Below are 26,071 nucleotides of genomic sequence, written 5' to 3' on the forward strand. Positions count from 1 at the left end.
CAGCCGGCCAGCGCAGACCCCCTTTACATGGGCCCCCTGATTCTGCCCTTCCTCCTCGGTCCACAACAGGTGCTTCCCTCAGTTCGCTCCGCGGAGCCCCCACCGGATCCCTCAGAGCCAGACCCAGCGGCTCCAGTGCCCGTTGTGCTGACGGTGACGGCGGCGGAAGGGCTGCAGCCCGGCTCCCTGTTGGGCTCTGTGGCGTCGCCAGAGCCGGCGGGGGTGGGCGCACTCACCTACACGTTGGTGGGCGGCGCCGACCCGGAGGGCACCTTCGCGCTGGACGCTTCCACAGGGCGCTTGTACCTGGCGCGGCCCCTGGACTTCGAGGCGGGCCCGGCGTGGCGCGCTCTCACTGTGCGCGCTGAGGGCCCGGGAGGCGCAGGTGCGCGACTGCTGCGCGTGCAGGTGCGCGTGCAGGACGAGAACGAGCACGCGCCAGCCTTCGCGCGCGATCCGCTGGCGCTAGCGCTGCCAGAGAACCCGGATCCTGGCGCGGCGCTGTATACCTTCCGCGCGTCGGACGCAGACGGCCCGGGTCCTAACAGCGACGTACGCTACCGCCTGCTGCGCCAGGAGCCGCCCGTGCCTGCGCTTCGCCTGGACGCGCGCACCGGGGCGCTCAGCGCGCCACGAGGCCTGGACCGGGAGACCACACCCGCCCTGCTGCTCCTCGTGGAAGCCACGGACCGGCCCGCCAACGCCAGCCGCCGCCGCGCAGCGCGCGTCTCTGCGCGCGTCTTTGTCACGGATGAGAATGACAACGCGCCCGTCTTCGCCTCCCCCTCACGTGTGCGCATCCCCGAGGATCAGCCGCCCGGGCCGGTGGCGCTGCACGTGGTAGCGCGTGACCCGGACTTGGGCGAAGCCGCACGCGTGTCCTATCGCCTGGCAGCTGGCGGGGACGGCTACTTCCGGCTACACTCCAGCACCGGTGAGTTGCGCCTGGAGGAGGTTGGGGTGAGGGAGGGTGCTGATGTGAAGAGTGTTGAGGTTTCCTTCCAACCTGCCCTACCGCTCACCTAGGAGCACTGTCGGTGGTGCGGTCCCTGGACCGGGAACAGCGAGCTGAGCACATACTGACCGTGGTGGCCTCCGACCACGGCTCCCCGCCGCGCTCAGCCACGCAGCTCCTCACTGTCAGTGTCGCTGACGTCAACGACGAGGCACCCGCTTTCCAGCAGCAGGAGTACAGCGTCCTCTTGCGTGAGAACAGCCCGCCTGGCACTTCTCTGCTCACTCTGCGGGCAACTGATCCAGACCTGGGTAAGGCCTGAGGGGATGAGTGGAGAGGGTCGCTGGGCTAGAAAGGGTGTATTTACCCTCTGATCTCGCTCCTTAGGGGCCAATGGGCAAGTGACTTATGGAGGCATCTCTGGCGAAAGCTTCTCCCTGGATCCAGACACGGGAGTTCTCACAACTCTTCGGGCCCTGGATCGGGAGGAGCAAGAGGAAATCAATCTGACAGGTACACATCGACAGGACCCCAAAAGCCTGAGGTGGTGTTGTAAGCACCAGTGTTACATGGGCAGAACCCCCAAACTACCTTCTAGAAGCTTTGACCTATTATATTTTTGGATCCTTTTGGGGAGGCAAGAGTTGGGCAGATTGCAAGGTGATCTGACTTTTAGGCTGTTGCCATTGTGACCACACAAACTCTCAAATACATAATGCCACAGCTCTGTCCTTCAGGGTTCCCTCAGATTATACTGTGGCCATCTAACAGAAAAGCATATTGATAGTGAGTACCATAGAGGTTAAGTGACTTGTGCAAGCTAACACAGCTTGGAAGTGTAGACCTGGGACTTGAACCCACATGTTTTGATACCTTATTTAGTGCCTTTTCTGTCACATTACCACTAATCCAAGATACATCTTGCATGCACTAAGTATGGGAAGTGGGAAGAAAAAAAGTTTTCTGACATGTATATTTATATGTGCATGTACACATGTAGGCACCCACATGCTTGCAGAGTGTGGAGAGATGGACATTTTCTGGTTCATATGTGCACCTGGTGAACATGTGTGAACGCTGCGTGGTGTGGGTTTCTCCATGGATGGGAGCAGGCTACATCTTACCGATTTTGCTTTGCCACAGTGTATGCCCGGGACAGGGGCTCACCCCCGCTGCTGACCCATGTCACAGTGCGAGTGGCTGTAGAGGATGAGAATGACCATGCCCCAACCTTTGGGAGCGCCCACCTCTCCCTGGAGGTGCCCGAGGGCCAGGACCCCCAGACCCTTACGGTGCTGCGGGCCTCTGACCCAGACGTGGGAGCCAACGGGCAGCTGCAGTACCGCATCCTGGGTGAGAACTCTCCCACACCTGCTAACCTAGCACCCACTTGCCCAGTTCTGTTCCTTGTGGGCTTATGTCAGCCTCAGTGTGTCTGGGTTTCCTTTCCCTTTTCTTGGTCTTCTACCTTTTCAATCATGATATATGTGTTTCTGAATGTCTCTTTCTGTGCCTCTTCAACTCTGTGTCCCTCTGTGTCTCTGTTTTTATTTTCCTGTTTCTTTTCTTTTTCTTTCTTCCTTCTCCCTATGGAGCACTTGTTCTCAAACTTTTTGGTCTCAGTAACCCTTAATATTTTTAATGTTTGAGAACCCTGAAGAGTTTTTGTTTATATGATAACAGCATTTATTGATATAATAATAGGATATATTATAATGAACACATACTATAAATATATAATAAACACATTACATCAATATTTACTTAGATTTTAAAGCTGAGAAAAATCTTAAAACACCATTGTAAAACAGTCAGTGAAGTATCCCACTTACTGTATTTCTTCATAGGCACAAAGAAATAGTAGGTGTTCAAATAATTTGTTCGACTGCAGTGGGATTGCAAAGATTGTAGCAAGTGTAACTAGAAGTAAGACACTAAAAACTGAATGAGTCAGGGCACCTGGGTGGCTCAGTTGGTTAAGCGTCTGTCTTTGTCTCAGGTCCTGATCCCAGGGTCCTGGGATTGAGTTCCTCATTGGGCTCCTTGCTCAGTGGGGAGCTTGCTTCTCCCTCTGCCTGCTGCTCCCCTACTTGTGCTCACTCTCCCTCTCTCTCTTAAAGAAATAAATAAAATCTTTAAAACAACAACAAAAAACTGAGTCTCTGAAAATACACGTTTATGCTCTAAACTTTCTATCTATATTCTAGAAGACATAAGAATTCGTAAGCACACATTCCATTACTATCCAGGTGATGTCATCACTTGTCATGCAGCATTTCGACTCTACTGTACATTTGTGAGATACTAAGAATTTTAAAAAGGCATCTAATGTTTTAGTATTGTTATGAAATTAGTTTTGATTATATACTCCCTGAAAGGAGTCCCCAGACCACACTCTGAGAAAAGCTGCTTTACAGTATCTTCCTTTACCATCTATGGTTCTCTTCTCCGCCTTTCTCCCAGTTTCTTTCCCCTCCTCCTTCCCATTTGCTGTTGCCTTTAAATCACCCTCACTCCCATGGGCTGACACATCTTCGTCTATGTACTTCCCTGCAGATGGGGATCCATCAGGAGCCTTTGTCCTAGACCTAGCTTCTGGGGAGTTTGGCAGCACGAGGCCACTAGACCGAGAGGTGGAGCCAGCATTCCAATTGCGGATAGAGGCCCGGGATGGAGGCCAGCCAGCTCTCAGTGCTACTCTGCTTGTGACAGTGACAGTGCTGGATGCCAATGACCATGCCCCAGCCTTCCCTGTGCCTGCCTACTCTGTGGAGGTGCCTGAGGATGCACCTGCAGGGACCCTGTTGCTGCAGCTACAGGCTCATGACCCTGATGCTGGGGCCAATGGCCGTGTGACCTACTACCTGGGTACAGGTGCAGCGGGAGCCTTCCTGCTGGAGCCCAGCTCCGGGGAATTACGCACAGCCACAGCCCTAGACAGAGAGCAGTGTCCCAGCTATGCCTTTTCTGTGAGTGCTGTGGATGGTGCAGCTGCTGGGCCCCTGAGCACCACGGTACCTGTCACCATCAGCGTGCGTGATGTCAATGACCACGCACCCACCTTCCCCACCAGTCCCCTGAGGCTGCGCCTGCCCCGCCCAGGCCCCAGCCTCAGCACCCCAACCCTGGCTCTGGCCACTCTGCGAGCTGAAGACCGTGATGCTGGTGCTAATGCCTCCATCCTGTACCGGCTGGCAGGCACGCCACCTCCCGGCACCACCGTGGACTCTTACACTGGTGAAATACGTGTGACCCGCTCACCTGTAGCCCTGGGCCCCCGCGATCGTGTTCTCTTCGTCGTGGCCACCGACCTCGGCCGTCCAGCTCGCTCTGCCACTGGTGTGGTCATTGTTGGGCTGCAGGGGGAGTCCGAGCGTGGACCCCGCTTTCCTCGCACTAGTAGTGAAGCCATGCTCCGTGAGAATGCGCCCCCAGGTGGGTCCCCAACCATGTCTCCCAGCTTTGTGTCCCTGGATGGGCTGGGGTTACTCACTAAAAATGTCTTGCAAACTCCCTCAATCTAATGCTCACAGTCCAACCAATACCATCCTCTCTGTAGGGACTCCCGTTGTCTCCCCTAAGGCTGTCCATGCAGGGGGCTCAAGTGGACCAATCACCTACAGCATTCTCAGTGGGAATGAGAAAGGGACATTTGCCATCCAGCCTAGTACAGGTAACGGGCAGGAGCAGGGGCTCTGTGAGGGGACAGGCTCCTGGGGGAGCTCCCCTCTGGGCCAGAGAAGGCCCTGGTTGGGGAGGGGCTGCCCTTGAAGGGGCACCAGAGAGGGAGGCTCCAGGGCAAGCAAGGGCTGTCTGTGATGCTTTCTGCCTCCCCTCAGGAGCCATCACAGTTCGCTCAGCAGAGGGGCTGGACTTCGAGGCCAGCCCACGACTCCGACTGGTGCTGCAAGCAGAGAGTGGGGGAGCCTTTGCCTTCTCCGTACTGACGCTAACCCTGCAAGATGCCAACGATAATGCTCCCCGCTTCCTGCAGCCCCACTACGTGGCCTTCCTGCCTGAGTCCAGGCCATTGGAGGGACCCCTGCTGCAGGTGTGGGATGTGATGGGAAGATGGGGGGGCAGGGCTGGCCGGACTAGTCTGTGGCCAGCCTAGTGCCAGCAGCCTCATCCTCCCACCAGGTGGAAGCAGATGACCTGGACCAAGGCCCCAGTGGACAGATCTCCTACAGCCTGGCCGCATCCCAGCCAGCACGGGGACTGTTCCATGTAGACCCAGCCACAGGCACTATTACTACCACAGCCATCCTGGACCGTGAGATCTGGGCTGAAACACGGTAAGGCCTGGCCCTATAGATTCCAAGATCCCATCCTGGCTCCATCCAGTTTCAAGCCCTGCTCTGAATCTCTCTCAATCTCTAGGCCACATCCTGAGTCCCTCAGACCCCCCCCCAGTCTATCGTGAGTCTTCCTAGCCCTGCCCGGGGTTCTCCCTTATCCCCAGGCCCCACCCCTGATTGTGCTCTGTGTCCAGGCTGGTACTGATGGCCACAGACAGAGGAAGCCCAGCCCTGGTGGGCTCAGCTACCCTGACGGTGATGGTCATCGACACCAATGATAATCGCCCCACCATCCCCCAGCCCTGGGAGCTCCAAGTGTCAGAAGGTGAGGGCTCGGTAAAGTGAGAGGTACAGAGGGTGGTAGGGCAGCACTTTACCCCACCCCGGGGCTCCAGGGGTGTCTTGGACCATACCAAATACACTTGTCCCATGTATTGCAGATGCACTATTGGGCTCAGAGATTGCACAGGTAACAGGGAATGATGTGGACTCAGGACCGGTGCTGTGGTATGTGCTGAGCCCATCTGGACCCCAGGATCCCTTCAGCATAGGTCGCTATGGAGGCCGCCTCTCCCTCACGGGCCCCCTGGACTTTGAGCAACGTGACCGCTACCACCTGCAGCTGCTGGCGCATGATGGGCCTCATGAGGGCCGTGCTAACCTCACAGTGTTTGTGGAGGATGTCAATGACAACACACCTGCTTTCTCGCAGAGCCTCTACCAGGTCTGGTGCCCCAGCTGACCCCACACCTGGGCCCAGGGGTGTTCACATTGGAAGGAAGTGGCAAGGCTAGAAGTGTCTGAGGTGGGCTGGATGTTGGAAGACCTAAGGATGGGGCCCTGGGCATGGGAGGGTCCCATCTCAAACTGGCCTTCCACGTCCTAGGACCTATGTCCAGGTTCTTCATCCTGTGCTCGGAAATGGAGGCAGGTGGGCCGTTTGAACACTGAGCTGGCATGGATGCCAAGCAGGGCTCACGGGACCAAGCTCCAGAACACAGGCTGAGTGGACAATAGGGTAGCTGGGAAACTTGGCCATAAACATTTGTCCTCACTCCTTAGGTGACACTGCTTGAACACACACCTCCAGGCAGTGCCATTCTCTCCGTCTCTGCCACTGACCGGGATTCAGGTGCCAATGGTCACATTTCCTACCATCTGGCTTCCCCTGCTGAGGGCTTCAGTGTTGACCCCAACAATGGTACGTCCTTTCCAGGATCTGACCCCTTATCTTTGACAGTGACAGGCCATATTTTGACCCCATTCCTAGAATTTGTCTGAACTCTTAACTCCTAGACCTCTGACCCAGTGAAAACATTTCCCCCCCCTTTGTCTCTGTTTTAAGCCCTGTCCTGACTGCATGTCCAGAAGCCATTTCATGAATCCTGGAGACCGTTCCATAAACTCGCAGCACACAGGTCATTCCCTGGAGTCTGACTTCCAAGGCCGTTTCCCAGGCCCCCATAGGATCACCCCTCTGCTCACCTTCAGCCTCTGATGAATGTGTATTTCTCTCCATTCCCCTCTCATCTCAGGGACCTTGTTCACAACAGTGGGAACAGTAGCCTTTGGCCAGGAAGGGCCAGGAGTGGTGGACGTGGTGCTGGAAGCACGAGATCATGGGATGCCAGGCCGGGCAGCACGAGCCACAGTGCATGTGCAGCTGCAGGACCAGAATGATCACACCCCTAGCTTCACGTTGCCACACTACCGTGTGGCTGTGACTGAGGATCTGCCCCCTGGTTCCACGCTGCTCACCCTGGAGGCCACGGATGCCGATGGAAGCCGCACCCATGCCACCGTGGACTATAGCATCGTCAGTGGCAACCGCGGCCGAGTCTTCCAGCTGGAACCCCGGCTGGCTGAAACTGAGGAAGGTAGTGGACTAGGCCCCCGGGCACTGGGCTGCCTGGTGTTGCTTGAGCCTCTAGACTTTGAAAGCCTAACCCAGTACAACTTAACTGTGGCTGCAGCTGACCGGGGGCAGCCCCCTCGCAGTTCAGCCGTGCCTGTCACCGTCACTGTGCTGGATGTCAATGACAACCCCCCTGTCTTCTCTCAAGCGTCCTACCGCATGGCAGTTCCTGAGGACACACCAGTTGGAGCTGAGCTGCTGCATGTAGAGGCCTCTGATGCTGACCCAGGCCCTCATGGCCTTGTGCGTTTCACCCTTAGCTCAGGCGACCCTTCTGGGCTCTTTGAACTGGATGAGAGCTCAGGTGCCTTGCGACTCGCCCGCCCCTTGGACTGTGAGACCCAGGCTCGGCATCAGCTTGTAGTGCAGGCTGCCGACCCTGCTGGGGCACACTTTGCTCTGGCACCAGTGACCATCGAGGTCCAGGATGTGAATGACCATGGCCCCATCTTCCCGCTGAGTTTGCTCAGCACCAGCCTGGCAGAGAACCAGCCTCCAGGCACTCTTGTGACCACTCTGCATGCGATTGATGGGGATGCTGGGGCTTTCGGGAGGCTCCGTTACAGCCTGTTGGAGGCCGGGCCAGGGTCCGAGGGCCGCGAGGCATTTGCACTGAACAGCTCAACAGGGGAGTTGCGGGCACGCGTGGCCTTTGACTATGAACACACAGGAAGCTTCCAGCTGCTGGTGGGTGCTGCCGATGCTGGGAATCTCTCAGCCTCGGTCACTGTGTCAGTGCTGGTGACAGGGGAGGATGAGTATGACCCGGTATTCCTGGCTCCAGCTTTCCACTTCCAAGTGCCAGAAGGTGCCCGGCGTGGCTATAGCCTGGGTCATGTGCAGGCCACAGATGAGGATGGAGGAGCCGATGGCCTGGTGCTCTATTCCCTTGCCGCCTCTTCCCCCTATTTTGGTATCAACCAGACTACAGGTGCCCTGTACCTTCGAGTGGACAGCCGGGCACCAGGCAGTGGAACAGGCAATTCTGGGAGTGGAGGCCGGACACGGCGTGAGGCACCACGGGAGCTGAGGCTGGAGGTGGTGGCACGGGGACCTCTGCCTGGTTCCCGGAGTGCCACGGTGCCTGTGACTGTGGATATCACCCACACTGCACTAGGCCTGGCACCTGACCTCAACCTGCTATTGGTGGGGGCTGTGGCAGCCTCCCTGGGAGTTGTGGTGGTGCTTGCACTGGCAGCCCTGGTCCTGGGGCTGGTGCGGGCCCGTAGCCGCAAGGCTGAGGCAGCACCTGGTCCGATGTCACAGGCTGCACCCCTGGCCAGTGGCTCTCTGCAAAAGCTAGGCCGAGAGCCACCCAGCCCACCGCCCTCAGAGCACCTTTATCACCAGACTCTCCCCAGCTATGGTGGGCCAGGAGCTGGAGGACCCTACCCCCGAGGTGGCTCCTTGGACCCTTCACACTCCAGTGGCCGAGGCTCAGCAGAGGCTGCAGAGGATGACGAGATCCGCATGATCAATGAGTTCCCACGTGTGGCCAGTGTGGCTTCTTCCTTGGCTGCCCGTGGCCCCGACTCAGGCATCCAGCAGGATGCAGATGGACTGAGTGACACATCCTGCGAGCCACCTGCCCCTGACACCTGGTATAAGGGCCGCAAGGCAGGGCTGCTGCTGCCAGGTGCAGGAGCCACTCTGTACCGAGAAGAGGGCCCACCAGCCACGGCCACAGCCTTCCTGGGGGGCTGTGGCCTGAGCCCTGCACCCACCGGGGACTATGGCTTCCCAGCAGATGGCAAGCCATGTGTGGCAGGTGCACTGACAGCCATTGTGGCTGGTGAGGAGGAGCTCCGTGGCAGCTATAACTGGGACTACCTGCTGAGCTGGTGCCCTCAGTTCCAGCCGCTGGCCAGTGTCTTCACAGAGATTGCTCGGCTCAAGGATGAAGCTCGGCCATGTCCCCCGGCTCCTCGTATTGACCCACCGCCCCTCATCACTGCTGTGGCCCACCCAGGAGCCAAGTCTGTGCCCCCTAAGCCAGCCAGCACGGCAGCAACGCGGGCCATCTTCCCACCAGCCTCTCACCGCTCCCCCATCAGCCACGAAGGCTCCGTATCCTCAGCTGCCATGTCTCCCAGCTTCTCACCCTCACTGTCTCCTCTGGCTGCTCGCTCACCTGTTGTCTCGCCATTTGGGGTGGCCCAGGGCCCCTCAGCCTCAGCACTCAGCGCGGAGTCCGGCCTGGAGCCACCCGATGACACAGAGCTGCACATCTAGCTGTGGCCCAGGCTGGGCCCCGACCTGGGATACGCACAGTGTCCCCAATGCAGGCCCCATCTGAGCCTGCCCTGGGCAGCCTCGGACCATGATTGACCACGGGGGAGGCCAGCTCCCCATCCTAAACCCCTCCAGTGGGGACAGGTCCCACATCTCACCCGGCCCTGTCAGAGCACAGTGCCACAGAGGCTCTGTTGGGCACTGACCTGGGGCCAGGTCCAATGTGGGGAGAAATATGAAGGAGGCGGCAGCCCTGGGTTCTCCTCAGTGAGGGCTTCCTGCCCTGCACCAGCACCCTGAGGTGGGGCTGAGACTTTATTTATTGGGGGTAGGGGGATTGGGGAGTTCCCTCCAACCTGTTTGGGCCCAGCTCCTTTGGGTTCCACTGACACCCCTGCCCCTGCACAGAACCAAGTGCCAATTCTCACTCTGGAGCCTTAATAAACTGCAGTTTGTACCCAGTGTCTGGCTGGATTCTGTGGGGGCCGTGGGGGTGGGAGGTGATCAGGTGGGAGGCACCTGATACATTGTGGACACCTCAGGGGGCACAGAGGGCTGGTGGACACGGGCATCTAGGGTGGGGACGGCACTGGGAGCCCAAGCCTAGCCTGAGGCTGACTGTCACATCTCTGCAGTTGGCCTTTCCCACTCACAAGGGCTGGAAGGCAGACAGCAGCGGCTTCCTTGTGGCAGTGACCTAGAGAGGGGTTGGCTGGGTGAGGAAAGATCTTGGGCCTGAGGACCCGCATGTAATAAGAGCTCACGTCTCTTGAGCCTTTGCCACACCAGGCTCTCTGCTGAGCAGTGTGCCTGCTTTATCTCTGTAAACGTTCACTGCAATCCTATGAGGCAGAGCCTTTTAAATAGAGCAGCTTCGGTATTCTAAATGAAACCTAGGCTCTGAGAGGTTGGGTGGCTTTCCTGATACCATACAGCTAAGGAGGAACCCCGGTCTGTGGGTCTGTGTGCCCCAGAGCCCCTTGCTGAAGTGGTGCCCTACAGCGCTTGGTGAGTGCCAGCTGGACTCGCAGCAGAGGGGAGCCCTGGACGAACCCAGTGCTGGCGGGGCCCCGGAGGAAGGATCGGGTGGCAGCCCCACCCATCTCCAGCATTTAGGACCACCCATTTGAAGGAGGAGCCAGCACGGCCGAGTTTCCAAGCAGCCGCGTGGTGGTAGTGGTGGTGTGGTGGAGGTGGTGGAATATAAGGCTCATGTGATCTGTCACATGACAGCAGATCTCCAGAAAGGCAGAATGAGACTCCAAACCTGGTGAGACATTAGGGGGCCCCGGGAGGAGGGGATCATGTTGGAGGGTGGGACTACAGTGGCGGCCCGGCTCCTGCTGAAACCCGCCTGCCGCCTCTGCAGCCTCCTGGGGCTCCTTGCCCTCTTCGTCCCTGGCAAATGCAGTTACAGCCCAGAGCCTGACCAGCAGCGGACGTGAGTTGACTTAGCACAGACCGCCCCCTTCCCTATGCCCTGTCCTGTGCCCACTGGCTTGGCCCAGCCTCCCTCGCCCCCTTACCAGCTCCTGGTACCCACTCCACAGTCTTATCCCCAGGTTCCCAGGCTCAGTCCCCAATCATTCACCTCCTATGAGCCATATCTGCCTCTGGGATCCTCCCCCAGGTCTCAGCCCCTAATCCTGAACCTTCCATGACTAATATTTCCCATCCCCACACTAACAAAGGCCATGTTCCTGACCTCTGACCCTGCAGGTTGCCCCCAGGCTGGGTGTCCCTGGGCCGTGTAGACTCTGAGGAAGAGCTGAGCCTCACCTTTGCCCTGAGACAGCAGAACGTGGAAAGATTGTCAGAGCTGGTGCGCGCTGTGTCGGATCCTGGCTCTCCTCGTTATGGTGCCTGTTGGGATAGGGACTGGGGCGGGAAAGTGGGATGCAGTGAAGGGACCCAGGGCTGGGCCGAGTGTGGGATGGCGCACATAACGTCAGGATCATGCTCGTGGTGCCTAGGGAGGTGGTGATATAGGGCAGTTGAATGGCAGTGGCTCTTGTTGAAGAGTTTCTGAATTTAAAAAAGTGAACTGGAAAGAAACTGTCCGAAACTCACTCAGATTCTTTCCCCCAAAACTTGCCACCTGTGTTTATCAGGCTAGAAACCTGAACGTGAAGAGCACAGGCTGTGTGATCAAATTTGGATTCAAATTCTGACTCCACTACTTACCAAACACGTGGGAAGTAGTATCCAGTCCAGATAGGTGCTCATCAACTCAAATTCCTTTCCCACCCTCAAACCCACGCCCGTTTCCTCTGTCAGTTGGACTCTAGAGCTGTCATTTCCAGTTCTGGCTCTCAAAGAGCCTTTGGAGTCATCCACTTTTTATCATTGCTTGTTTCCGCCCACTCATTTGTTTATTCTTGCACCCAGACTGCTGCCCAGTCCCCGCCCTGCCCCCTACTCTGCTCCAAAACAGCACTCTGCTCCAGTGCTCATGCTGGATAGTGTCCCTGCCCTGCACGAAGCCCTTTGTGGTTGGGGGGCAGTGGTACGCGTGTGAGGGGGCAGTCTCAGATTCACCCTGGAGCTGTGTACATGGCAGTGTGCAGGAAAATAGTGACTCACCATCACGTTAAGCTTAAAATCAACAAGTACGAAGATTGGAACTGAATTAGATGTCACCTTATAATTGGTTCTAAAGTTTTGAAAACTTTTCCTGGAAATAATATGGAAAATTTTCAATTTTAACCTCATTTGTTTTTTGTGATTATGGCAATACATGCTCCGATGCAGCACTTTCTGGCTTTTAGAGTAAATCCATATTTCTGGCCATGGCATTCCAAGTCTCCCCAGCCTTTTCTTCCCCTGGCCTCGAAATAGAGCTTGCACCAGCACAGCCTGCCTTTTTGCTAGAAACTTCCCACCTATCCCTCAGGACCCTGTTCCAGAGTCCCTGCGAAGTCCCAGTGTCTCCTGGTTGAGGTCCAGAATGGGCAACTTGGAAAAGCAATGAATGAAGGCAAGCTCCTCTACTGAATCCCTGCAGGAAAATACCTGACCCTAGAGGATGTGGCTGAGCTGGTCCGGCCATCACCACTGACCTTCCGCACAGTCCAAAAATGGCTCTTGGCAGCTGGAGCCCGGAACTGCCACTCAGTGACCACACAGGACTTTCTGACTTGCTGGCTGAGTGTCCGGTGAGAGGGAAGGATTGCCCGTGGAGGGTACCAATCATCCCATCAGGGAGACAAGTCACCCCAATGGGAGAGAGCTGAGAGCTGGTGGGGGCTTGTGGGTGAGAGCTAACGCGCAGGGAGACAAGGATGAGCAGTGATGCTTAGATAGCCTCCTCTGCTGTGGTCTGTGCTGCTTTCTGACCTCTGTTCTCTGATCTCTGACCTCCAGACAGGCAGAACTGCTGCTCCCTGGGGCTGAGTTTCATCGCTATGTGGGGGGACCTGCAGAGATCCATGTTATAAGGTCCCCACGTCCATACCAGCTCCCAAAGGCCTTGGCCCCTCATGTGGACTTTGGTAACACCCAGTGGGGTTGGTGGGGTTTGAAGCAGGCAGAACCAGGGGCTGGAAAAGTTTAGGTGCCATGGGGGGCTTGGGGTGGGGTCAGTGGTAAAGTGGGGGTTGGAGTCCAAAAGATCTCCTCCTCAAGTCTGACCCCTCTCCCACAGTGGGCGGGCTGCACCGCTTCCCCCCCACATCATCCCTGAGGCAACGTCCTGAGCCAGAGGTGTCAGGGACTGTTGGCCTGCACCTGGGGGTGACCCCATCCGTGATCCGTCAGCGATACAACTTGACAGCACAAGACGTGGGCTCTGGCACAACCAACAACAGCCAAGCCTGTGCCCAGGTGAGCCGGGCAGAGAGCTCCAGCATCCTGACACCCTACCCAAGGGGCCTCCCCAGGCTGGGGCTTCCTCTCTGCCTCCTCCCCTTGGTCCTCACCCCCTATCTGGAATAGTGTTCCCTGCCCTGACCTTGGGGCTGCATTCTCTGACCCATGATACCTGATCTGATTCCTTCTGTAGTTCCTGGAGCAGTATTTCCATGACTCGGACCTGGCTGAGTTCATGCGCCTCTTTGGTGGGAACTTTGCACACCAGGCATCAGTAGCGCGTGTGGTCGGACAGCAGGGCCGGGGCCGGGCTGGGATCGAGGCCAGTCTGGACGTGGAGTACCTGATGAGTGCCGGCGCCAACATCTCCACCTGGGTCTACAGTAGTCCTGGTACTGCCAAGGGGACTGGTGGGTGGAGAGGGGGTGGTGGGGAGTGGTGATCACTGCTCCTTCAAGGGAATCCCATGAGCTAGAGGGAGACCCTGACAAGCTCCCAAAGGACCGCCCTTATGCTCCTTCCCTTCCCCCAAATCCAGGCCGGCATGAGTCCCAGGAGCCCTTCCTGCAGTGGCTCCTGCTGCTCAGTAACGAGTCAGCCCTGCCTCATGTGCACACCGTGAGCTATGGAGACGACGAGGACTCCCTCAGCAGTGCCTACATCCAGCGGGTCAACACTGAGCTCATGAAGGCGGCCGCTCGGGGTCTTACCTTGCTCTTTGCCTCAGGTGACCTCCTACTCTAAACTTAGACCCAACCCAGCCCAGGAGTTATTACCCCACGGGGACTCCTGTGATCTCTGACTTACAGTCTGAACTCAATAGGGACCACTGATGTGACCTCTGAACTCTGACCTCTTGTCGTAATGACTGACTCTTGACTTTCTTTTCTGACATCTGAACCCACATATCAAGTTCTGACCAATGAATCTGAGTGCTAAACTTGGTCTTTCTCCCAGGTGACAGTGGGGCTGGGTGTTGGTCTGTCTCTGGAAGACACCAGTTCCGTCCCAGCTTCCCGGCATCCAGGTAGGCACCCCAGCCCACCACTGACCTGTGACCACCAATCTTCCATCTACAGCTCCATGATCTGGAACCTTTGCCTTAACCCCACCAGGCGCTCCTGTAGCTGAGACCTCAGTTTAACCAGCTCTGGTTGCTGCATTCCCTTCTTCCTATAGGTCGAGGCCCCATGGCTTCTGAGTGGAATGCAGTTCCCAATATTCCTCCTCTCAGTTCCCAGACATTTTAGTAGAAGATTTGGTGAATGTTCTGTAGACAAAAGTGTGCACTGTCACCTCAGGCCATGCCTTGAGGGCTCAAAATCTCTTAGTCTTCCCCATGTACCTGCTTCCCCACAGAGTCCAGCCCCTCTAGCAAGAGCCAGCCCACACTTACCCATCTCCCACACATTTTGGAGGTCCCCTTGGGACCCGTACAATCTGAGTGCTGTTTTCTGTTCTCAGCCCCTATGTCACCACGGTGGGAGGCACATCCTTCCAGAATCCATTCCGAGTCACAAATGAGATCGTTGACTATATCAGTGGTGGTGGCTTCAGCAATGTGTTCCCACGGCCTTCATACCAGGTATGTGTATATGTTTGTGTGGATGGATGGGTGGGAGGCATCCTCAGTTCAGCAGACAGTACTCACTCAACAACATCTTTCAGGAGGAAGCTGTAGCCCAGTTCCTGAGCTCTAGTCCCCACTTACCACCATCCAGTTATTTCAGTGCCAGTGGCCGTGCCTATCCAGATGTGGCTGCACTCTCTGATGGCTACTGGGTGGTCAGCAACAGCGTGCCCATTCCATGGGTGTCTGGCACCTCGGTAAGAATCAGCCTGGCTCCAAACCCCTACCCAGGAACTGTCCTCACCCTCTACTAAGACCTTGTACTCAGAACCCCTGACTCCTCAGAGACCTCTGATCCTTTCAAACATCCCTCCCCCAAATCCAATCACTGTGAACCCCTGACCTCTACTTACACCCTCACTCTTGCAGGCCTCTACTCCAGTATTTGGTGGGGTCCTATCCCTGATAAATGAACATAGAATCCTCAGCGGCCGCCCCCCTCTTGGCTTTCTCAACCCAAGGCTCTACCAGCAGCGTGGAGCAGGACTCTTTGATGTGAGTATGGAAGGGAAGGGTGTGGACATTTTCATGAATATGGGGAGTGCAAAGATGAACTTGAGGGCAGTTCTGATGGGGTCCTGAAATGTAAATACAAGGTAAGAGGGCTTAGTCTGTTAGTACTGGTACGGACAGGCCCAGATCTGATGCCCACCTTCTCCCTAGGTAACCCATGGCTGCCATGAGTCTTGTCTGAATGAAGAGGTGCAGGGTCAGGGTTTCTGCTCTGGCCCTGGCTGGGATCCTGTGACAGGCTGGGGAACACCCAACTTCCCAGCTCTGCTGAAGACACTAATCAACCCTTGACCCTTTCCTGCCAGGAGAGTGAACCTGTCCCCTGCCCCATAGCCGGTGGCTTGGTCCCTTATTCTGCACTATTGGAAGCCCTGCGGAACCCACAACCATAGACTGCTGCAGACAGCTTATCTCCCTAACCCTGAAATGCTGTGAGCTTGACTTGACTCCCAGCCCTACCCTGCTCCATCATGCTCAGGTCTCCTTACTCCTGCCTTATGTTCCTCTACAGATGCTGTAACTAGTATTGTTTGGGAGCCTCCGCCCCAAACCCCCCCCCCATTTCACCCAACACCACCCCATTTCTTCTTTCTCTTTTCAACCAGGCTTTTTCAAAGAGTTGTCTGTGCTCTCTGTGTACACTATTTCACTTCATGGTTCTCTCCTCAGTTCATTGCAGTGAGACTTCTGCTCTCATTTTTTCACTCTTTCTTCCCCTGACAATGATGACAGTGGCCGTCCTGCTGCTTCATCCAGTGCACACTTCCCAATCTTTGCTTTATGGGGTCTCTCTCATTGCTGTCCACTGCCTTTCCTTCTTTAGCTTTCAGGGCTTAACTTCTCTCCTAACCATTCCCACTTCCTCTTTCATTTCCTCTTCCTCCTTCTCTTTCTCTTCTTCCTCATTGAATGTTGGTATACTTCATTGCTTCATCTTTACTCTTTTGCTTTTCTCAATCTACCCAGTGTTCCCTAGGACAAGTCAGTCACCTATAGCCACAGCTGTCACCATCTCACTAAATCAGACTTTCTATCAGACAATGATTGATACCTCAAATTCAAGGTGTATGATACTCAATCCTTCATCCCCCTCCTTCCCAATTCCAGACCATTCTCTTGTGTTCCCTCTTGGTAAATGAGACTATGCTTCTTCCAAGCAAGCCAGAAACCTAAGTGTTATCCTAGACTCCCTTTTCCTTCACCTCTCCCTCCCATTACCACTGTCAATAAGTCCTACTGATTTCACCTCTTAAATATATCTTTATCAATCCACAAGTCCTGCCAATTCCATTTCCTATTTATGACTAGAACTCATTTACTTCTCTCCATCTCTACTGCTAGTACATTAGCTTAGAACCATATTTTCTCTCCTCTGAATTGTAGGAGGCCCTTGCAAAACATGTCCTTACTTCCTGCCTGTCCACAAAACCATTTTTCTAGAGTAAAATGCAAATCTCATCAGGTCATTTACTTAAGACCCTTCAAAGATTACTGATAAAGTTCTGGCTTTTTGCTGTGACTCACACACCTGATCCTTTCCTTGCTATTTGTTCCTGAGTAACAAATTGTTTATCCTGTCTTGTTCTCCCTCCCCTTTCCTCCACTTCCCCACTTTCACTTTTGCTCAAGATATTCTGTGCGCTTAATATGACCCCTGACTCCCTTTGCCTGGTTAGTTTCCGGGATTCTTCGAAGACCCCACTCAGAAGTCTTCTCCTGTGAACCTTTAGCTCTCTGAAGCTAGTTGATTTGGTGTAGCAGAAAAAGCCTAGATTTTTTTCAAACCAAACCTGTTTGATTCTTGGTTCTGATATAGACTAGGAGAGAGCTTTGGACAAGTACATCTCCTTGAATCTTTCCCCTCCTCTGTTAAGTGGGGTTATCAATACCTGCCTCTAACAATAATCAGGGAATAATTAAATGGAATAAGTTTGATAGAGTGCCTGACACAAAGCAGTAGGCAGCAGGTGTTAGTTCCCTTCCTCCTTTGCACTGCATACTCTGTGTCTACCTCTAGTATTGTAACTCCAACATAGTATTGAAAATGCCAGTTTACCTCTTTGCCTCCCTTTCCAAGACTGTTCGTGCCTAGAGGACTAGAATCTTGTCTATCTTAACTTTGTACTCCCAGGCCCTAGCTCAGGATTGGCAAATAGGAATTAAATAAATGTTTGTTGAGTTGAAAACCTCACCCTCACTCGTGATTTTGCATTTGTTGTTTACTCAAGCTGAAATACCTCCCTTCCTATCTACAGCAGTACTGTTCGCTGTCCTGCTGTCCTCACGTCTTTGGGCAGCTGGAGGGGAGTGGGGCTTTCCAACCCTTAAAAGGCTGAATAAGGGAACTAGAAGGAATGCAGACTGGCAGGCAACCTGTGGTCGAGGGGTGTCACAAAACAAGGTCTTTAAGCGCCAGGTTGCAAGAGGGGTTCCAGACCCACGGAAGAGTGTCCTAGACACTGACCGTTCCCATCCCAGCGCAAGGGCCTAGGATTACGGCCGGGTGGGAGGTGGCCTTTTTGGCGGCACCTCACTGGCTGGTAAACAACCAGGAGGCGGGAGACGCGAGAGAGACAGCAAACATGGCGTGGGAGGGGCGAAGCGAGGGGCGTGTGACGTCAGCCCTGGTGTGTGCGTAACGTGAGCGGAAGCGGAAGCGGCTCTGTTCGCCGCCTCTCCCACCGGCCCGATGAGCTGCAGCGGCTCCGGCGCGGACCCCGAGGCGGCGCCGGGCTCCGCCGCCTCGGCCCCGGGCCCGGCGCCCGCGGTCTCGGCCCCCGCAGCGTTGCCCGCGGGCACCGCTGCGGAGAATAAGGCCAGCCCCGCGGGGACAGCAGGGGGACCTGGGGCTGGAGCTGCGGCAGGGGGCACGGGACCCGTGGCGGCGCGGGCCGGGGAGCCGGCGGAGCGGCGCGGGGCGGGTGAGGGCCGGGACGGGTGAGGGTGAGGGCAGCGCCGAGGGCTGGGTCCAGTGGCGGGTGAGGGCAGAGGGTTTGAGGCCGACCTAGCCGGGCCCCGCATCTCCCACCTCCATGTCTGTTTGCTGGTTCTCCTCCAGCTCCGGTGTCGGCGGGCGGCGCGGCGCCCCCGGAGGGGGCCATGTCTAACGGGGTTTATGTACTGCCGAGCGCGGCCAACGGGGACGTGAAGCCGGTGGTGTCCAGCACGCCTCTGGTGGATTTCCTGATGCAGCTGGAGGATTACACGCCTACGGTGGGCTTCCTGCCTGAACAAGGCTATTGGCGCGCTGTCAGGCCAACTTTCTGCTACACCGCCTGGATTTCCAGCTTCCTTTTGTACTTCCTCCCCTACTAGCTCTGATTTATCCCCTCTGCCCACCCAAACTGTGAGCTTCCTGAAAGCCAGGCCTGTCCTCCATTTCCTCCACCCTCTCAGCCCCGCAGTGCCCAGGGCAAATACTGACAGTCGTCTCATTGATCTCTCAGATCCCAGACGCAGTGACCGGTTACTACCTGAACCGTGCTGGCTTTGAGGCCTCGGACCCACGCATGTGAGTACAGCCTGGGTGGGTAGGTTAGAGCCTTGAGTGCTTGTGTGGAGTTTATTGCCCCATTTCCTTTCTCACACCAGTTTTTTCTCTCTAGAATTCGGCTCATCTCCCTAGCTGCCCAGAAATTCATCTCAGATATTGCCAACGATGCCCTACAGCACTGCAAAATGAAGGGCACAGCTTCTGGCAGCTCCCGAAGCAAGAGCAAGGTGTGAGGGGAGCCTCATTGAATCCGTAATTACCTCCCACAGCATCGGAGGCTTAATTTGTCCTGAAACCCCTTTGGGAAAACTAAGCCCTAGGGGAGGTGAAAGACCTACTCAGGGTCACCCACCTGGGATTGAAATCTGGGATTCCTGTGCTCAGCTGGTGCTCTTCCCTCTTCCCTCAGGACCGCAAGTACACTCTAACCATGGAGGACTTGACCCCTGCCCTCAGCGAGTATGGCATCAATGTGAAGAAGCCGCACTACTTCACCTGAGCCACCCAACCTAAATGTACTTGTCTGTCCCCTTGTCCCCACACCAGCCTGTTTTCATAATAAACTTTATTGTGACAGGCAGGGCTGGTCCCTCCCATGCTGGGAGATACCGTGTGGCAAGTGACAAAGCTCTGAGCCTAGCCCCTTTGGGGGCTGCAGTGGTAGGGATGGGGGCAGGGGATGGGCCCCATGGCTGGGGTAGTACCATGAATGGAGGCAGGGGAGGCAACCAGAGGCCTGCTGCTTTGGGGAGACATACTCCCTTAACCGTGTCCTGACACCTCTGGAGTTTAGGCAAGGGCCTTCCAGCTCTACTTGTCCTGCATCTTCTCTAGGATAGGCACAATCATGTCAAACTTGGGCCGCTTAGCAGGGTCTTCATTCATGCAGATCTTCATGAGCTTACACACATGGGGGGAAATGCCTGGTGGGATGGTAGGCCGAAGGCCTTCCAGTGCCACCTGCAAATACAGGAAAAAACAAAATGGGTCTCAGAACTTGAATATCCTGTGGGAAGAGGCCTCTAGTCCTCAGGACAGGATTACTGTATATTTGAACAAATATGGGAAGAGCCCAGCCCTGCTATAGTTATTGTCACCACCACCACCACCATTCCCCCAACACAAGTGCATACAGTTGTGCTCTCACCTTCATTCCTATCTCCATGTTGGAGAGGTCAGCAAAGGGTACCTCCCGTGTCACCAGTTCCCACAGAAGCACTGCAAAACTCCACATGTCTGCTGAGCGTCTGTTTGTATCTTCAGGCTTCTTCTGCAGAGCTGGAGGAACAGGAATTAACTGTTCCAGCTGCCTGTCCTGTTTCTGCCCCCTTCCATTACTACTGAGCTGCCCCTTCTCTACCTCCCAACATGATGCCCTCACTCACCTTCAGGGGCCACCCAGGCAGGTGCATACATGCGCCCAGGGCATTGGAAGGAGAACTTGACGTCGGCCATGCTGATTCGAGCAGTCATGTCCTCATCAATCTGAGGAAGAGAAGATAGATATGTGGAAGGAGGTAAGTCCTATTCTAGACAGGAAAAGGGCTCTGGGGGCCTGGGCCAGGAATGAAGCGTGACCTCACCATTACACTGCGGCTATTGAGTGCATGTCGTGGAATGAGGGGCTCTAATGTGTGTAGGAAGGCCATGCCCCTTGCCATGTCCAACGCAAACTTCACAGCCTGGCTCTGGTCCACAACGAAATCTAAGGAGGCAAGAGTCAAACAGTTTGGGGAGGCTCACACACCCTGCCCCCATCCCATGAAATTTGGTATCCCCTACTCACTGGTGCCTTCGTGTAATACATTGTACAGGGATCCATATGGCATCCAGTGTGTGATGAGGGTGGGGTGAGGAGCAGGTGGAGACTGACAGGCACCTAGCACTGGGAGCACATTTGGATGCGAGAAAATCCTGGAAGACGGAGAGTATCCCTAGCTGAGATGCGCATAAAAGATCTCATGGGTGCTAGTCAGGGTTTCTTGGAACCAGCAGCTTCCCATTTAGGCCTTGCCCCACCTGAGACGGGGACACTCCTCGTTGAAGTCCCTGCTCTTCCTTGTACTCCAGTCTCGAACCTTTAGCACCTTCACAACGATGTCATTGCCCTGCCAACGGCCCTTCCATAGCTGAGAGACAGGTAAGGGTTAGGAAGCTGTAACTAAGGCCACTGTTTTCTTGTCCACTAACTGGAAGAAAAATTTAAAATAGGTGCAGAGCAGGTAATTTGTAAGGGATTGGGGAGGAAGGGGTAAGAAAGGCAGGGTCACCTCTCCAGAGTGATTTTCGTTGAGCTTCGCCAGAAAGTTGAGCTGTTTGAAGTCAATGCCGGAGTGTTTGTTCAGAGTCCCATTTCCTGAGAGTGTGGGCAGGTCAGGTACCCAAGCTTCACCCTAACCCAGCTCCAGCAGCCCCAGGTTATTCCCTTGACCACCCCTCCCCTTACAACTGACTCACGGGGCCGAGTGCGGGTGGTTCCCTTCCAGAATGTGTCCTTGTATGGAATACGGTTAAGGTTCTGGCCCATCTTCTCTGCCCGCTCTGTGGAAGAAAAATAGCTTTGGCTCCAGTTGTAGTATGGAGCAAGGAGATAGGGAGAAGACAGGATACAAATGAGTTGGGGGACAGACCTCGGAGGAGCTCTCTCAGGGGTGCCTTGGCTTTGTCCACAGGCATCTCTCCATACTTGTTACAAATGCTGACAAGGGCCCCATTAGCTACCAGGTCCTGGAATGAAAAGGTGGTTGTGATGAGGGGCTCTGCTGCCTTCCTGGCAGTCACAACCATCCATCAGTACAGACGTAGTACCAGCTCTGAGCGTCATATATTCAGCAGTACTTACAGGATGGATTGAAGGTTCTAGAATCTCCCATGCAGGCTCAGACTTTGCTTCCCACCCATCCCAGGGCTCAGGGCCTTAGTACTCACCTCTGCAACCTGATCTTGGCCCCAAAAACAGGCATAGTGCAGGGGCACATTTCCATGCTCATTCACTGCATTGATGTCAGCTTTGTACTGCAGCAGCTGGTCCCCATGGCCAAGTAGAAGAGGCAGAAGACAGTCAAATGAGAGATGGGAGTTGAGGTGTCCAAGGAAGAAGAGTACACATGTCATAATGCTTGTGACTAACTTCCAGACATGTATGTAATGTGGGTGAGATGGAGCATTCATACATACCTTCTGCACAATATCACGGTGTCCATGACTGGCTGCTAGGTGCAGGGGGGTGTCATCCCCACGGTTCATCACATTGATTCGTGCCCCCCGCATGATCAACATCTCAACCACAGCAGAACGGCCCTCTCGGCAAGCCCAGTGCAAGGGGGAGAAGCCATGATCATCCCTTTGAGGAAGGGACAATTGGTCATTGATCTGGAGGTGGGATGGGGGCAAAGGCTTTGATATGGGAAAAACTGGTAGTTACTCTGAATAATCTCCCTGGGAAACCTTACCTGTCCAGGACTCTGATTCTCATTCATGCCAGCAATTCCCAAAGCCATCCAATTAAGACCTTCCCCTGAGCTTCAAACCTAAGCAACCACCACCTGAAATCTCAACAAATCCATATGATTCACCATCTCTATCCCCATCTCCCACTAGCCTTTCTTCCTTGGCATGCCCTATCTCATTAAATGGTAGCATTTTTCATCTGGTTTTCTCTGCATTCCTTTTGCAACATCTGTTTGTCCTTTCTGTTTCCACTGCATTTCACATCCCCCTAAGTATACTACTTGTGGCACTGGATTGTAAAAATCTTAACGAGCTGTCTTGTCTGCTAGACTGAGCTTCTTGAGAGAATGGATTGACAGCAGGTGTTCAGTGCATGTTAATACAAGGGAGGGGTGTCTTGGAGAAGGAAAGGCACAAATCATGGGAGAAGAAGGAAGCTTACCAATAGGCTCTGGTACTGAAACCGAAGATCTAAAAATGGACTGGAATTAAAATAACGTTTTGGAAGGGTTTATCATGAAAAAGAGATGCTTTTGATAAGTCATTACTAATCAGGCAGATATCAAACCAGGATTTGGTTTGGTAAAACAGGATTCCTCTACTCAAGCAGGCCTGGTCCCAGAAAACAGAGGAAAATCAGAATGGCTTCTGTAGAAAGAAAACGATCTGACTTTTTACCCCCAAGGACACGTATTTTCTAAAGTCAAAGAACTGTACAAAAAAAGAAAAAACACTTGGTGGGAGCTGGGCCTGCCTGACAGCCCGGGGCCATAAAAGGAAATTCCCTCCAGTCTCCAGTGTGTGAAGCTCCAAGGGGCGGGGCAGGGGGCGGTCTGTGGTCTGAGACTGCAGCCTCCGGATGCCTTAGTGCTGCGGTCACTTCCCTTGTGGGGGCTCTAGGCATGGCCTGAAACAGATCAGGGGTCTGGCCACTGCAGGCCATCCAGATGACCCCCTCACCCAGGGGACGGGGGTGTGTGTGGCCTTCAACGACTTCCCTCCACAGCTGCCCACATCTGCTCACTTAGAGATAGCCAAAAACTTTCCTGGAGGTGGATTACCCCGACCCACCCCCCTCTGAAGCAACTACCATCCCCTACTTATCAGTGAGTTTTGCCTCCCAGCTCTTTAATTTGTGACCTGGTTTATCAGCCTCCTGCAGTCTGTGGCACAGCAGGCCAGAGCCTGAGGGCAAAAGTATGAGCAGAAGGTTCCGCTCACTGTCAGACTGCCTGTCATCTCAGGGCCGCAGACTATAAGCCGGAAGAGCCCTGCAGGGAGTTCACCCCACCTCATATCCAGCATATAGCCAGCTTGGGCCTCCAAAGCCTTTCCCCTCAAACCAGCACTAAAGCCTTCCAGTTTCACTAATGCCAACCCTTCACCTCTTGGCACGAAAGAGTTTTATAAAATGCAACTGGATAACTTCAGCTAAGCCTTTAGAACCCTACCAACAAAATAATAAGAGTGCTCACTGTCCTTATCTGAGCACCCTTTGAAGAATTACGAAAGAATTATGTAAATTATAAAAGAATACAAAAAAATGGGAAAAAGTGACCAGGAATTATGGAGAAATAGCAGAAAGCCTAATGAGAACCTGTGAAGCCTGGATGAAGATGACAGGTGATCCTTACCTCTCAAACCTAAAAACTGAAGAAATAAAATTTTAAAATAAAAAAAACCTAAAGCCCACCATCCTGAATCATCAACATCACTACTGCTTTTCTTGCTATCTCAGCCAACCTTGAAGAACTTGTCTACATCCACTCTCTATTTCCTCACCTCCCATTCAGTTTGCCACCAGGCTGCTGCCTTGAGGGCTGGCATTATGTCTGATTCCGGGCCTCTAGCACAGGGGTATTCATAGTACTTTAAATGAAGCAACCCGGTGTTACCTGGTTTCTTCATCCATTTTCCTCAATGGCAGCCTTCACAAACATCATCAAATACATTATTAATCGTAAATTCAATTGTTACTTTAAAGTGCTCAAGTTCTTTGACTTTTCAACAGCCTATACTACTGTTGACTACTCCCCCTTCGTTGAAACATTCACTTCTCTGAGCTTTACTGACATATTTTCCTGTTGCTCCTGCAACCTCCAGGTGCACCTTTTCAGTCTTGCAGGCTTCTCATCCCCTCTGTCACACCCATGTCTTCAGGTTTCATCTATACACTAACATCTCTCAAATCTGTGTCTCCAAGTCAGATCTCTCTCCTGAAATCCGAATCTGTATAACCAACAACCTACTCAACACTTCCACTCCACTGTACCGTCACTTTAACATGTCAGAGCGGCAGTCATCATCCTTCAGCCTTGTCCAACTCAGTAAAAGCAACCACCATCTACCCAAGAGTCTGAGCCAGAACCCTGGTCATCATCTTTACTTCCTCACTTCCCACACCAAGTCTCATTAGTTCTTTATCCTAAAGATTTCAGGAATCTGATCACTTCTTTCTTTTTCATCTGCCCCCATTCTAGTCTAAGGCATCACCACTTCTGGGACAGACTAAGCAATTGCTTCTCCACATGGCCACCTGCTCTTCAGAAAATATCCAAGATGACACTTAAATGGACAATCTCATCACAGCAGGGCTTTAAACCCTTGTTCTTAGAATAATGACCTTATTATAGCATAAATATCCTTGCACGATCTGACTGACGCTTGCAGCCGACCTCTCCAGTCTTATCTCCTGTGGTTTACCACTTGCACCCAATGCTTCAGTCCACAGAAGCTCATAGAAGTCGTCTATCCTCCAGCCATATGGACCTGTAGACAATTTCCAGACACTCCGTTCTCTGTCTTGCCTCCTAGCTCTTTCGCAGTTCACTGAGGCTGGAAAGCTCTCTGCAGCCTGTGCCCGTGAAACTCTTGTTGAGCAGTCAAGATTCAGCAGAAACACAGCTTCCTCTGTGGAGACCCTCTGCTCCCCACAGGCTGTGCTTTGCACTCGTCGTACTGGGTAGGAAAGTCAGCCGTTCCCAGCCAACGTGAGCACCCCACATCGCGGAGAGGGACATGTCTTTGCCCTTCTTCTCACCCACCAGCCACCTCAGCTCACCCCTGGTTGAGGTCGTTCTCCGTGTTGTCCAGCCACAGGCGAACGGCCACCGCGTTGCCCTCCCGGCACTGAGTGAAAATGTCGTCCATAGCAGCGTCCCGGCGCCGAGTCCCCTAGACTGGGGAAGCCTGCGGACTGTGGAGGGATCCAGGGAAGGGGGGGTAAACCCCGAGCTTTGTCCCCTACCGAGATAAGTGTTTGTGAAGGGAGTGGGGGTCTCCCGCTGCCTCCCCGGCTAGTGGAGGTCTGGGAACGAGTTCGGGAAGGCGGGATGATCCCTGACCGTGTCCCCTGGGCGCGAGGGAAAGACAGGTCCGCGCGAGGTAGGGGGTGATTAAGAAGTAGAGTCCCGTGAAGGGGTGTCGGCGAACAAGCTAGGGGACCCTACCCGCGAACAGACCTGGGGGGAGGGGGAGTTCAGGCGCCCTATACCCTGGAAGAGGCGATCGAGGGGGGTCCTTCCCGGGGGTGGCCCTCGTTCCCTACTCGGTATTCGAGCCGAGTGAAGGCTGACGGGTTGGCAGGGGTCGAGCCTTGGGGAAGGGCACGGGTACTCCCGCACTCACCGGGACTCGGGCTGGAGGAGCCTTCTTCGGGGAACTCCCGTCCGGCCGCGCCCGCCGCCCGGCCCCGCCCCTGGCCCTCTCTGGCCAGCGCGGGCCCCCATTCCTCCCTCCCTCTCGCCTCTCTTGTCCTTCTAGCCGGCAGTGCCTAAAC

The 26,071-nt window shown here is 54.6% G+C and overlaps 4 protein-coding genes across 6 annotated transcripts in view; 3 read left to right on the top strand and 1 right to left on the bottom strand.

Annotated features, from left to right (window-relative positions):
• DCHS1 (dachsous cadherin-related 1) overlaps nucleotides 1-9,857 on the top strand; it is a 35,135-nt gene extending 25,278 nt beyond the window's left edge. Inside the window, exons 10-21 of the mRNA XM_045783026.2 lie at nucleotides 70-934; nucleotides 1,027-1,266; nucleotides 1,343-1,468; nucleotides 2,099-2,308; nucleotides 3,512-4,390; nucleotides 4,515-4,628; nucleotides 4,795-5,006; nucleotides 5,096-5,250; nucleotides 5,448-5,578; nucleotides 5,694-5,977; nucleotides 6,316-6,454; nucleotides 6,789-9,857. Of these exons, the coding sequence (XP_045638982.2) occupies nucleotides 70-934; nucleotides 1,027-1,266; nucleotides 1,343-1,468; nucleotides 2,099-2,308; nucleotides 3,512-4,390; nucleotides 4,515-4,628; nucleotides 4,795-5,006; nucleotides 5,096-5,250; nucleotides 5,448-5,578; nucleotides 5,694-5,977; nucleotides 6,316-6,454; nucleotides 6,789-9,400 (5,967 nt within the window). The 3' untranslated portion in view covers nucleotides 9,401-9,857. The remainder of the gene's footprint in view (nucleotides 1-69; nucleotides 935-1,026; nucleotides 1,267-1,342; nucleotides 1,469-2,098; nucleotides 2,309-3,511; nucleotides 4,391-4,514; nucleotides 4,629-4,794; nucleotides 5,007-5,095; nucleotides 5,251-5,447; nucleotides 5,579-5,693; nucleotides 5,978-6,315; nucleotides 6,455-6,788) is intronic.
• Nucleotides 9,858-10,537: 680 nt separating this feature from the next.
• On the top strand, nucleotides 10,538-17,541 carry TPP1 (tripeptidyl peptidase 1). The gene is made up of 13 exons (XM_045783017.2): nucleotides 10,538-10,670; nucleotides 10,770-10,841; nucleotides 11,120-11,259; nucleotides 12,405-12,555; nucleotides 12,764-12,891; nucleotides 13,044-13,222; nucleotides 13,401-13,599; nucleotides 13,746-13,934; nucleotides 14,165-14,234; nucleotides 14,672-14,792; nucleotides 14,876-15,034; nucleotides 15,207-15,332; nucleotides 15,501-17,541. The coding sequence occupies exons 1-13, from the start codon at nucleotides 10,627-10,629 to the stop codon at nucleotides 15,639-15,641; spliced, it is 1,719 nt and encodes a 572-aa protein (XP_045638973.1). The 5' UTR covers nucleotides 10,538-10,626; the 3' UTR covers nucleotides 15,642-17,541.
• A 466-nt stretch (nucleotides 17,542-18,007) lies between these two features.
• Nucleotides 18,008-19,423, top strand: TAF10 (TATA-box binding protein associated factor 10). The gene is made up of 5 exons (XM_045783021.2): nucleotides 18,008-18,271; nucleotides 18,409-18,563; nucleotides 18,797-18,861; nucleotides 18,956-19,070; nucleotides 19,253-19,423. Exons 1-5 carry the CDS (start codon nucleotides 18,040-18,042, stop codon nucleotides 19,340-19,342), a joined length of 657 nt encoding a protein of 218 aa, XP_045638977.1. The 5' UTR covers nucleotides 18,008-18,039; the 3' UTR covers nucleotides 19,343-19,423.
• Nucleotides 19,391-26,058, bottom strand: ILK (integrin linked kinase). 3 transcript variants are annotated; one of them, XM_045783019.2, is made up of 13 exons: nucleotides 25,921-26,058; nucleotides 25,355-25,489; nucleotides 22,021-22,186; nucleotides 21,772-21,867; nucleotides 21,474-21,570; nucleotides 21,301-21,384; nucleotides 21,114-21,199; nucleotides 20,863-20,972; nucleotides 20,630-20,757; nucleotides 20,427-20,548; nucleotides 20,229-20,328; nucleotides 19,991-20,121; nucleotides 19,391-19,803 (listed from the first exon to the last, which is right to left on the bottom strand). In XM_045783019.2, the coding sequence occupies exons 2-13, from the start codon at nucleotides 25,441-25,443 to the stop codon at nucleotides 19,654-19,656; spliced, it is 1,359 nt and encodes a 452-aa protein (XP_045638975.1). In that variant the 5' UTR covers nucleotides 25,444-25,489; nucleotides 25,921-26,058; the 3' UTR covers nucleotides 19,391-19,653. The 3 variants fall into 3 exon arrangements, with proteins under 3 accessions (XP_045638975.1, XP_045638976.1, XP_087724201.1); XM_045783020.2 differs by lacking the exon at nucleotides 25,921-26,058 and adding an exon at nucleotides 25,787-25,908; XM_087868075.1 differs by lacking the exon at nucleotides 25,921-26,058 and having other exon boundaries at nucleotides 25,355-25,508.
• Between the last annotated feature and the right edge of the window lie 13 nt (nucleotides 26,059-26,071).

This window comes from Ursus americanus, chromosome 16, assembly GCF_024610735.1.
Source record: "Ursus americanus isolate L20-20 chromosome 16, mUrsAme1.1.p, whole genome shotgun sequence".
In the NCBI taxonomy this organism is placed as follows: Eukaryota; Metazoa; Chordata; class Mammalia; order Carnivora; family Ursidae; genus Ursus; species Ursus americanus.

Coding starts and splice junctions, on each gene's coding strand:
- TPP1 (XM_045783017.2), top strand. CDS start 10,627: ATGACAGCAGATCTCCAGAAAGGCAGAATGAGACTCCAAACCTG. Junction 10,842..11,119: donor GAGCCTGACCAGCAGCGGAC/GTGAGTTGACTT, acceptor CTGACCCTGCAG/GTTGCCCCCAGGCTGGGTGT. Junction 13,600..13,745: donor CTGGGTCTACAGTAGTCCTG/GTACTGCCAAGG, acceptor CCCCAAATCCAG/GCCGGCATGAGTCCCAGGAG.
- TAF10 (XM_045783021.2), top strand. CDS start 18,040: ATGAGCTGCAGCGGCTCCGGCGCGGACCCCGAGGCGGCGCCGGGCTCC. Junction 18,564..18,796: donor TGGAGGATTACACGCCTACG/GTGGGCTTCCTG, acceptor TTGATCTCTCAG/ATCCCAGACGCAGTGACCGG. Junction 19,071..19,252: donor GCTCCCGAAGCAAGAGCAAG/GTGTGAGGGGAG, acceptor CTCTTCCCTCAG/GACCGCAAGTACACTCTAAC.
- ILK (XM_045783019.2), bottom strand. CDS start 25,443: ATGGACGACATTTTCACTCAGTGCCGGGAGGGCAACGCGGTGGCCGTT. Junction 20,973..21,113: donor ACGAAAATCACTCTGGAGAG/GTGACCCTGCCT, acceptor CCTGTCTCTCAG/CTATGGAAGGGCCGTTGGCA. Junction 20,549..20,629: donor TGTATTACACGAAGGCACCA/GTGAGTAGGGGA, acceptor TTGCCTCCTTAG/ATTTCGTTGTGGACCAGAGC.